At 40.6% G+C, this 12170-nt stretch overlaps 1 protein-coding gene across 7 annotated transcripts in view; it reads left to right on the forward strand.

Moving 5' to 3' along the window:
* Positions 1-12170, forward strand: part of FMN1 (formin 1) — a 420196-nt gene that overhangs the window by 222134 nt on the left and 185892 nt on the right. For all 7 annotated transcript variants that reach the window (XM_072738177.1, XM_072738178.1, XM_072738176.1 and 4 more), the window contains one exon: positions 7757-8520. In XM_072738177.1, coding sequence (XP_072594278.1) covers positions 7757-8520 — 764 coding nt within the window. The remainder of the gene's footprint in view (positions 1-7756; positions 8521-12170) is intronic.

Genomic DNA, 12170 nt, shown 5'->3' on the forward strand with positions numbered 1-12170 from the left:
GTTTTTAAGTAGTGCAAATAGCATGTGCAAAAGCATAAAAATGTGAGATTTGAATGTATGCTTGATTCTGTAACGGCGTGGCACGGGGAAAGTATAGGGAAATATCTGGAAAAGTTAGCAGAGGCCATGTTTTAAAGAGCCATGAGGTATTTTGGAAAGAATGTAGACTTACCTGCTGTCAAGAATAACTATTTTCAATATAGGTAATGAAGGGGTAGTCCCCTTAGAGGGACATATCAGAATCGGGAAGGGGCTTTTTCAAATAGCACGTCTTTGTTTGGCAGTTCTGAAATGACCCACAGGTAAGTCATTGCTAAAAGGAATGCACTGATATTGTAGCATCATGCTGTCTCGGCTGTGCTTGGAGCAGAGTGACGATGAAGGACAGTTGCTATTGATTTCAACTCTGTATCCTCTTTGGAATCCCTTGGCAAGCTTTAAGGATATCAGTGCAAGGATACCATCTCAGATCTCTGAGGATGGTCCTGCTCATCAGTATCTTTTACAGAGCTCTCTAGGTGTTTCTAAGGGGGAGCAGGCTGAGAAGCATGACATTAAATAGATATAAGTAAAGCCAGTAAAGAAAAGGAAAATGAAAACATAATGGTTTAATTGGGGTTGTTCTCATAAGGATTGTGAATTTGAATCTTTCTTAGAAGGAGACAGATATAGATTACTAGGCTATTGCAAGTGGGAAGAGGGTACAATTAAAAATGGAGGCAGTAGAAGCAATTCAAGTTATGAGTAGAAGAAGGTGAATAAAACATGGATGGCATCTGGTAAATAAAACCGAGGAATCCTGGAAAGGTGTCAAACGTTAGCACCTGTCTCCTTTCAAATGATATATTGGGATGAATGTAGAAAGAACAAATTTGTGACAGGGACGGGGCAGGGAGAGGAAACTCCTAGTGCTTCATATGATCCAAAGATCATTTAACTAGGAATAAATGGAAGGTTCATAACTATCTTGTCTCCTGTGTATGAGCATCATGTTCAATATGAAAGTAAAGGAGACTGAAAGGAGAGTCACCAGGATTCAAAAGGATTATGTTCTCTTGACCCAACATCATCTGTAGCTTTGACTGTAAGGAAATAAGGCTTGACATTTCATAAGTACTCCTATGACTTTAGGCAAACATTGTCCAGGAAGGAGTACATGATTACCTGACAAAAAGTTCTACTCAGTGATTCACCAAATCACTAGCAGTCCTTCTAGCTGTGGCTCTAGGTAAAGGAGAGGTTTCCATGTGCAAAGTGGATGTGCAAAGGGGCGCTTAACAAGAAGTCGAGTGGAAAACAGGGTTAAAAACTAGCTTTGCCAAAGCCTCAATTCACATAGTATGTGTGGACTTGAGATGCTTCATTATTATAGCTAGGTACAACTTGAAATAATTTTTCTAGGATGTGGACAGATGCAGAGTGAATGAAGTACCTCCCACTTTAATCATTTTGAATTACTCTGCCATGCTGTCCTCCTGAGCCACAATCAAGACAATATCAGAAGGGGTTGTGAACTGGGAAGGGCAAAGATAAGTTGTCTGTTTGGGCCATTTGAATTTAAGTGGTCAGAGGCTTTCTTATTATAATCCCAACATATTGGAATGGAGTACATGGAACTCGGTATTCTTTCTTATTTGGGAATTCTTCATATCAGTGGATACAGATTGTGAGGAAGCCCCTCATGAAATCTATGCTTAGTGATCTGTCCCCCTTACTTTGGGTCTGTGGGTGAGGAGGGGAGTTGAGAGAAAACGGTGTTTGCAAGGGCCCAGATGCATGAAAGAACATGGTCCTGGGAGAGGCAAGATGCTATGCAAGAATGGTGTCTAGGGCATATCTGGGGAAGAGGTAGGAGCCAAAAGTGAAGAAAGTTGACAGAAAATAGATCAGAGGAGACTTCATTAGGTCCAGGCTAAGAAGTTTTGGTGTCAGTCTGTAAGTAATGGCCAATTATTATTTTTTTTAAATATTTAATTTATTTATTTCCTCATGAGAGATGCAGAGGGAGATGCAGGCTCCCTGCAGGGAGCCGGACATGGGACTCGATCCCGGGACTCCAGGATCACACCCTGGGCCGAAGGCAAATGCTCAACCGCTGAGCCACCCAGGCATCCCAATGGCCAATTATTAAGGAGATATTAAGGAATAAAAATCTTTACTTATTAAAAAAAATTCTCCTGGAACCAGTATGGCTAAACTGTGGTCAGGAAGATTAGTTAGGTGGCTCTTTCCTTTGTCCAGAGAAAGAGGACCCAGTGAAAAGTTGAGGCAGTTGGGATGAAAGGAAGGGAATGAATCAGAGAAATCAATGAGGTTGGTTGATAAACCATATGATGGGAATGAGAGAGAGAAAACAAGAAATCCAGTAGGACATCCAGGTTTCTGAATGTGAGGACTGGGAAGATGATGATGCTATTAACTGCAAGAAGGAATTTCAGAGGAGGAACAAATTGAGGTTTGGCAATGATGAGTTCATGATGAGTTCAGACATGTTGAATTTGAGGTGCAGGTAGACCTGTCAAGAGAATAGTTGGAATTATGAGTTTAATGTACCACTTTGGAAGTAATATTGTCTAGTAAGTAATTATTGCTTACCATATAAGCATGCAAGACGGTCTAGAAAGATTGTGTGATAAGGGTAAAATGGCAAGCCAGATGCCTGGGGAACAACATTTAAGGGATGAATGGAGAGAGAGGAGTCTCCAGACTGACTGGAGAGAGCTGAGGAATGGGAGGAAAGTGGGGGTGGGTAGAGAAAGTATATAGGGTTCAGGGAAGCAGGGAAAATCTCAAGGCACGGACAATAGTCAACTCTAACAATACAGCCTAGAGGACAAGATAACTGCAAAGTGCTGACCAAATGTAAGACTCAAATCACAGGATTTCAAAGAGTTGGGGGTGAGGGACAGGAGGCAGAAGCCAATTGTAATTGGATTAAAGGGGAATGGATGAGAAAATAGATGAAGCAAGAGTTGTATGCTTTTTTCACCAAAAATTCCGCTGTGAAGAAGAGACAATGAGAAAGAAAGGGCAACAGATAGAACGGATTAAAGAAGATATCTTTAGGGGTGCCTAGGTGGCTCAGTCGGTTAAGCATCTGACTCTTGATTTCAGCTCAGGTCATGATTTTAGGGTCCTGAGATCAAGCCCCGTGTGGGGCTCTTGCTCAGCGGGGAGTCTGCTTGATGATTCTCCCTCTCCCTCTGCCCATCCCCATTACCCCTTCAAAAAAAAGAGGTATCTTTATTTTTTAAAAGATCTTATTTATTTATTCATAGAGACACAGAGAGGCAGAGACACAGGCAGAGGGAGAAACAGGCTCCACACAGGGAGCCTGATGTGGGACTCAATCCCGGGTCTCCAGGATCACGCCCTGGGCTGCAGGCATCACTAAACCACTGTGCCACCGGGGCTGCCCTATTTTTGCTTTAGATGGATAGAACATGGTGTGAGGAGCCTGCGGAGAACTGAAAGCAAGATGGTGTGGCCACTGGCCTCTGGGATCTGTCAGGCAGCAAAGAAACAGTAATAATGATAGCAAACTTATGTGGCACCTACTGTGTTCCAAATACTCCTTTATATACTGTTTTACGTTTATCGACTCATTTACTTCTCAGCTGTCTTGCGAGGTGGAATCTGTTAGTATCCCCATGGTACTAATGGGGGTCCAGAGAGGTCAAATAACCTGCCTGATTTGCGCTCTACCCCACTGAACTAAGCAAGTGCGCTATAGTCACCAAAACAGTGTATAGGTCCCTATATCAGCTCCAGTGGCTTCAGAAGACCATTGGTTGAGAGGGGGTGGGGCAGGACCAAGGTGTTTGCTGTAGATACAGGTCAGTCATGTGATTGAAGGAATGTTTCTCGGTGGAACGTGTCTTTGCAACTTTTTCATATTAAGAAATTGAAAATTGAAGAAAGTTATTAGTTTATCATTGCTATTTGACTCAAATTTCTTGGAAGAAGGTTAGTTGGGAACAACAGGCAAGAGTTAGTTTGTGGCAGAAAAGAATCAGTCACTGTAATGAAACTGACACGTTGGTGAGGGATTCTGTGGTCATCAAGGCAGGCTGTAGATAGAGGTGGGCAGGGGAGTGGGGAACAGATGGCGATGGGCAGGTCATTGAAACACCGATAATCTTGATCACATAGTTGAATGAAGTTTGAAATTACTTCCAGGCACTTGGTAGTTGAACTCTGGAAAGACTGGGCAAACTTTTATATTTGAAATGTGTTGTTTATCCAGACTTGACAAAGCTTTTCCTGGTCTTGTGCCCATCATTCCACAAAGGTGGCATTATTTGGAAATGTGAAAGAATCATTGAAAATCTGTTAGTCTTTTCTTCTATTAGCATTAGCAACAGTACCTGATAGTAACATTTATTCAGATGTCATATACCTTTTTAAAAACCCTTGAGATGGCACACGATCATCTTCACTTTACACTTGGGGAAACTCAGGCTTGAAGACACAAAGTTCCCTGTATCTGGGCTGCAAACCAGGAAGTATGAATCTAGAGCTCAGGTGCCTAACTTGCTGTACAAGAAATAGATGGTGTCTAGATTTCTCCTGTTTTTTCAGAGTTGCATCAGATGAACACATCATCTCTGTTCACAGATGAAAAAAAATCAACTTTAGAAAAACCTTGACTCTGGCTCTTCTGACCACAGTTATTTGGGAGTTGGTTCATAAGGGGAAAAGACTAGTATAAATACAGATTTCTATAGTATAAAATTAGTATAAAAATTTGTCTTAATGTGGAGAATTTTCACATGTCTTTACCTTCTCTGATGAGGTCATTACAAATATTCTCTACCTTTCCTACGCAAAAAGGAATATACGCTCTTGTATACACTTTGGCGTTCTAGACATTTGTGGGCTGAAATTATAGTGAAGAGTTTGGTTAGCCATCAGGAAGGCCCATAGGACAATGACTGGATAGAACTGTTGCAGTGGTTTTTATCTATCCATCTCTTCAGTATTATGTACTTGTCATGCTAGCTGCTAGGATACAGAGGTGAAGGCAGGTAGCCTCCCTGATTGTATCTCATAGAATGTATAATCTGATGAGAAAGGCAGAAATTAAATAAGGTCATCAGGAATTTTTAATTACCATGAAACTGGATTCTAGAAACCCTAATAACACCATAAATTTGATTGCTTCCCATTTAATCATAGTAGGCTAAAGGCTTTGAAGCCGAGGAAACAGACTAGTTAATGATCGAGAGCATGTCAGCTCTGTGCTAATAAGTGTAAAACCATAGACTCTCAAGGCGTTGAAATACCTGAAAAGATAGGTGTTAAAAAGGTGAATGTCCTTTCCATTTACAACTGCACCAAAAATTTTAAGATATCTAGAAGTAAACCTAACCAAAGAGGTAAAAGATCTATACTCTGAAAACTACACAACACTAATAAAAGAAATTGAAGAGGACACAAAGACATGGAAAACATTCCATGCTCATGGATTGCAAGAACATATATTGTTAAAATGTCTATACTACCCAAAGTAATCTACACATTGAATGCGATCCCTAACAAAATATCACCCGCATTTTTCACAGAGCTAGAACAAACAACGTTAAAATTTGTATGGAACCACAAAAGCCCTGAATAGCCAAAGCAATCCTGAAAAGCAAAGCTGGGAGGCATCACAATTCTAGACTTCAAGCTCTGTTACAAAGCTGTAGGCATCAAGATAGTATGAAACTGGCACAAAAAACAGACACATAGATCATTGGAACAGAATAGAAAACCCATAAATGGACCCACAACTTTATGGTCAACTAATGTTTGACAAAGTAGGAAAGACTACCCAATGGAAAAAAAGTCTCTTTAACAAATGGTGATGGGAAAACTGGACCACTTTTTTACACCATACAGATAAAAAAAATCCAAAATGGATGAAAGACCTAAACGTGAGACAGAAATTCATCAAAATCCTAGAGGAAAACACAGGCAGGCAACCTCTTTGACCTCAGCCATAGCAATTTCTTACTAGTCATGTCTCTGGACCCAAGGGAAACAAAAGCAAAATGAACTATTGGAACTTCATCAAGAAAAAAGGCTTCTGCACAGCAATGGAAACCATGAATAAGACTAAAAGACAACCTATGAAATGGTAGAAGATATTTGCAAATGATGTATCTGATAAAGGGTTAGTATCCAAAATCTATAAAAAACTTATCAAACACTCAGGAAATAAATAATCCAATTAAGAAATGGGCTGAAGATATGCAGACATTCTTCCAAAGAAGACATCCAGATAGCCAATAGACACATGCTCAACATCACTTGCCGTCAGGGAAATACAAAACAAATACAAAACAAAACCACAATGAGATACCATCTCACACCTGTCAGAATGGCTAAAATTAACACGGAAAACAAATATTGGCAAGGATGCAGAGAAAGGGGGATGTTTTTACACGGTTGATGGGAATGCAAACTGGTGTAGCCACTCTGGAGAAAATTTGGAGGTTCCTCAAAAAGTTAAAAATAGAACTACCCTATGACCTGGGAATCATACTACTAGATATTTACCCAAAGGACACAAAAATACTGATTTGAAGGGACACATGTGCCCTGATGTTTATAAAAGAACATTATTAACAATAGCCAAATTATAGAAAGAGCCCAAATGGCCACTGACTGATGAGTGGATAAGGAAGAAGTGGTGTGTGTGTGTGTGTGCATGTGTGCGTGTGTGTGTATACACACATAGAATATTGCTCCACCGTCAGAAAGAATGAAATCTTGCCATTTACAATGGCATGGATGGAGCTAGAGGGTGTTATGCTGAGTGAAATAAGTCAGTCAGGGAAAGACAAATACCATATGATTTCCCTTATATGTGGAATCTAAAAAACAAAACAGATGAACATAGAGGAAGGGGAAAAAAAGAAAAGCAAACCATAAGAGACTCTATGAAGAACAAACTGAGGGTACTGAGGGTTGATGGAGGGAGGTAGGCAGGGAATGAACTGAATGGGTGATGAGTATCAAGGAGGGCACTTGTTGTGATGAGTGCTGGAGGTTTTATGTAAGCGAGGAATCATGAAGTTCTAGTCCGGAAACCAATATTACACTATATGTTAACTAATTAGAATTCAAATAAAAAATTGAGATAAGAAAAAGGTCAATGTCTTAAAATATAGTTTAAAATACTGGGTATGTGGAAGAGAAAAATAGCAAACCTTAATGTTGCCATTTTCTGTGCATTTGTATTGCTTATTTATTACCATATTATGAAAGATTATGAAGTAGACCCAAATACTGATCAGAAACAGCTGTGATGTGGAAACCTCTAGAAAATCCACGTGTGATAGCTTCTTCTCACACCTTTTGTTTCTGCTGTGTTGGCCCAGAAACCCAATAGAAGAGGTAAGGAGACTATGAGGATAGCCAGAAGTATCTCCATTTTTTTTCTTTTTCCAAACCAAAAGTAGTGAAAGATATATTCAAGCATGTGCCTATTGTTATGAACACTTTGTTTTGCATTTGATATTAAAACTGGGTGCAAGTTCTTAGGGGGGCAGTTTTGCTTTAAGCCTTAATCTATGGTAATTATTCCCCAGCAAATTCATAAAGTGAAATTTATAGCCTGTTAAATCCTATAAAGAGTATCTCTGTCTTTCCCTGTGTTGATGTGGGCTCTGCTATGGTGGCCCAGGGATGGCTTTGAAGTTTTTATTTCTGATATTTGTTTTTTTTTTTATAAATTCTTTTGCTTTCTTCCTCACTGCTGTCTCTACAGGCTCAGTTTGAACTTCAGGCATTTCATATCCGAGGGGAGCATGCCGTGGTTACAGCAAGACTAGAAGAAACCATTGAAAATCTCAAACAGGAGTTAGAACACCGATGGCGAGGAGGATGTGAAGAGATGAGAGATGCGTGTATCTCCACTGACGATGATCATCCTCCAAAGACCTACAGAAATGTGTGCATCCAGACAGACAGAGAGACTTTTCTCAAACCCTGTGAAGGTGAAGGCAAGACAATCAGAAATAACCAGATAATACCCAAAAAGCTGAATATCTCCTCTTTAAGTCAGCTTTCTCCCCCAAATGACAACAAAGACATCCATGTACCACTTCAGGCTGTGGAATGCATTTCACCAAGTCAGCAAAAGACATCACCTCCCCCTCCTGCACCACCCTTACCAGCAGTCATCCCTCCCCCTCCCCCCCCTCCCCTCCCCCCTGGACTTGAACCTTTGCTACCAGTACCTCCAGCACCACCTGTGAGTGCTGGACCGCCACCCCCTCCACCCCTTCCACTGCCGCCAAGTGCTGGGCCTCCTCTGCCTCCTCCTCCACCACCGCTTCCTAATTCCTCTACTCTGCCCAACAGTGGGGGGCCTCCACCTGCTCCCACACCTCCAGGACTTGCACCCCCACCTCCTCCTGGACTTTTCTTCGGAGTTGGCCCTTCTAGCCAGTGTCCTCGGAAGCCAGCCATTGAGCCAAGCTGCCCCATGAAGCCTTTGTACTGGACTAGAATACAAATAAGTGATAAAAGGTAAGCCTAAGTCCTCTGGCCCCTTCTCAGATTGTGAATTCCCAGGATTTTGCACAAGTGACATTTTATTCTTACCAGTTGGATATCTGTGTACTGTAGCATTCATTCTCAGATGCAGTACAGTGAATACCTTGGATAAACAAGGTTCGAATGTTTAGGGGGAGAATGTGTGCCTCTACCAGGTCTTGTCTGTATTTATTACAGACTCTTGCTGGAAGAAACAGTGTCTGCAATGTCAGATCCTTCTGTAAGATAAAGGTTCCATTTTACAGACTCTTATTAGAGAAGAGCGGTGATCTAGGTTAGAGCCTTCTCCAACATCCCTACAGCTAGCAAGTAATCATAAAGACATTGAGCCTGAACCTATACTTAGGTTCACTGAAGATTTTTAGAATATCTGTCTTGTCTTTAGATGGAATCCTCAACATTATGATCTGGACATTTAACAGGTATGTGTCATTTTTCGGGTTTTATTAGAAGAGCCAGGCATAGCTGAATCGTTAGCTCTTTAGGTCAGAATTGAGTCAAACAATAGAAAAATCTCTGCTTGAACTCTCATTCCCCTACATGCCCTCACATCTTATGCCTTGTTGCCCTTCAGAGAAAGTGCTGATATAGCACACCTAACATTTGTAGAGCTTGTTAAGCTGAGTCTGTAAGGCAGCAAGATAGGTTGGTTGGAAATTTCCATTCAAATATCTTTGAATCTAATTTCTTCTGCCTCATTTCAGTCTGTCAAGAGGACAATGAGAGAGATGTTGGGTTGCTTCTTCACAATCTCTAGATTTGAAGTCCATTTGTTTGCGAAGAACAGCAAATAGGGAACACATTTTTAAAAGTAAATTTTTTAGCTTCTTCCTCAAATCAACGTGTGGTGGTGAATCTTTCAATTTATATTAACATTTTGTATGTGGAAGACAGGATATGAAAAATAACATGAAATGTACAATTATAAAGCAACTGGAAACCACTATAGGAGGAGTGAGGATTACCTTCAAACTAAGCATATGATGAACTTCGTTGATTATGTGCTTCATATTGGCCTCTTTCCTCTAGCCATGAAATAAGGACCAAGGGTTTATGTGTGGAAAATCCTGATACTTTAAAAAAAAAATGCTGATACTTTGTTATTTCCCAAATGAATGGTTTAAAAGAGAGAGAGAAAAGATCTTGAAATAGCTCCTAATGATTAGCTGCAATACTAGTATTCCTTTTTGTCCCGTTCAAGACTCCGTTGACATTTCCTAAGAAATAGTTTCCCAGAATATTTATTTGGAGCTGTATTCCCTTATTAATGCTCTTGAATTAATGTACCAGCATTCCAGGGTGATGAGTCCCACCTGTGTGCCCTCGGGTGGTATGTCCTGACAGCACGTGTAAGTGTTCCACACCTATGTCTTACTAGCCTGCCCCCACTCCATTCCCCTAAAGACTTCAGCAGCAGCCAACATCCTCCACCAGAGCAGTGGTAGAACAGAACTGCTGGGAGATACGGGCCCTTTGCCCACTGGCCAAGAAGGAACAGAGTCAAGCTGGAGAAAATCATTATGTTTTTCCCACTTTATGTCATTGGCCATTTTGAGAAAGTAAACAATGACATACTCAAGCTCTTACTAGTTTCACTATAAGTTCAGCTTTGAGCGAAATGAAAAGGAGATGAATGTACTGACTTCCCCACACGAAGACTGCAACGTGGCCACTGCCTGCTGCTCCACACATTTAGCCATTTAGCCTCTCCTATCGTGGGTCCCTCAAGATTGTTTTGTACCCTCAGAGCATGGATACTTCTTTTACACAAAAAGGCTGTAGAGGTTCTGTATAGTATTGATTTATGTACAAAACTAAAATTATTTGAGGTGTATTTATCAAAAAGAGAGGAAATGGGCTTTTAGTGTTTTGTACAACCAGAAAGGTGAGCTCTTTGTATATAATATATGCATGATAAATTTTGTACTTGGTCTTCTGGGGAGCCAGGAGTAAAATATGATTTTTCTCTATTATGTATGCACTGCCTCTCATCCAATTAGATGGCTTTTCACTACTGACATGAGCTGATTTTTAACTTCTCCTTTGCATTCTTTGATTTCTATTTTCTGGCTTCTAGAATAGGGAAGAATTATTTAAAGAAAAAGAAATCCTCGCCTATCTACTTTTTTGACTTCCTAATATCTATTTTTCCTTTATCTTTCCTCTTTCTTCCACTTCTCCCTCCTTCTCCCACCATTTCTCCCCTCTAGTCTTTCTTCCTTCCTTCTTCTTCTACCTTCCTTTTCTTGTGAGCTAGATTTCAACATTCAGTCATGAGAGAGGAGTTGGCCATTATAATAGATTAGATGGTCTATAGTGATTGAGTCTTTGGTACCACCCCACCAAATGCTAGCTGTCCCCAACTCACTGAGAAGTAGTATTCCAAAATTCTTTTATTCGTTATTAGATGTAATACACGGTGATGAAGGAAGGGCTCAACCTGCCAAAGCCTACTTACTCTAGAATAGGAGTGGGTTGTAGCACTAGCCCTACTAATGTGAGCTTAGAGTCCTTGGAGCTGAGGCCAAGCAGTACAGGTGCAGGGTTGGAGGGTGGGGGATGGATGGGTCTGAACAATCGAATCTCCCTTATGCATCACACCACCTCCCTCTATATACCCTCTCCTCAGCTTTCCAGAACCTTCATGAGGGGCAGACCAGCAACCCTTAACAGCCTGCATGCTTCAGAATTCCCTGCCATCTTTTCTGTCATCAAGAGCCCCTTTTCTAAGTGCTGCTGAGATAAGCACTTAACATTAATGATGTTTGCATCTCAAATGGAAGTTAAGTGAGTGGTAGAGGTGGGTGGCTGGGGCAGGAACACATGGTTGCATGTACTTCATTGGAAGTCTTCTAGATCTTGGGTGATGATTTTATAGGTATTCATTATACTGTCCTGTGTTATACATGTCACACATATACTCTTAAATGGCTCAATTATTATATTATTTAAAAAAGTGGAGAGAAGTGAATCTGAACACGCCAAAATGTCCCTATTTCATGGGAAAGGCAGCCATATAGCAAAAGGTGAACACAGAAATCCGAGAAGTCCATCTTCCCAACAGTGCTGAATGTGAAAATTACCTTTTAGGGATGCCTGGGTGACTCAGTGGTTGAGCATCTGTCTTTAGCTTAGGGTGTGATCCTAGAGTCTTGGAATCAAATCCCACATCAGACTTCCCACAGGGATCCTGCTTCTCCCTCTGCCTATGTCTCTGCCTCTCTGTCTCTCATGAATAAATAAATAAAATCTTAAAAAAAAAAAAAAAAGAAAATCACCTTTTAGCATCAAAAAATTTTGTGGGCTGCTCCGTATAATAGTAGTTCTTTTAGTTTTCAGTGACAGAGAAAAACATATTAAAACAAGGGGTAGTTACTTATAGACATTATGGATCATAATATATACATATATTTACAAAACAATACATGTGTGAATGAAACATTATTTTTTTCTGTCTACGGGTATTCTGTCTGTGGGTTTAAAAATAAGATAAGAAAGCAGACACTTGGGGGAAAATGTGTTCTGAAGGAAACCCTTCCAAGTGTGGTCTCAGAGGCTGTTCTTTTGTACCCGATTCTCCATATCTTCTCTTTCTTTGTTTCAAAACTAGGGTACCCTTGTTT

The sequence above is a fragment of the Vulpes vulpes genome, chromosome 15 (assembly GCF_048418805.1).
Source record: "Vulpes vulpes isolate BD-2025 chromosome 15, VulVul3, whole genome shotgun sequence".
In the NCBI taxonomy this organism is placed as follows: domain Eukaryota; kingdom Metazoa; phylum Chordata; class Mammalia; order Carnivora; family Canidae; genus Vulpes; species Vulpes vulpes.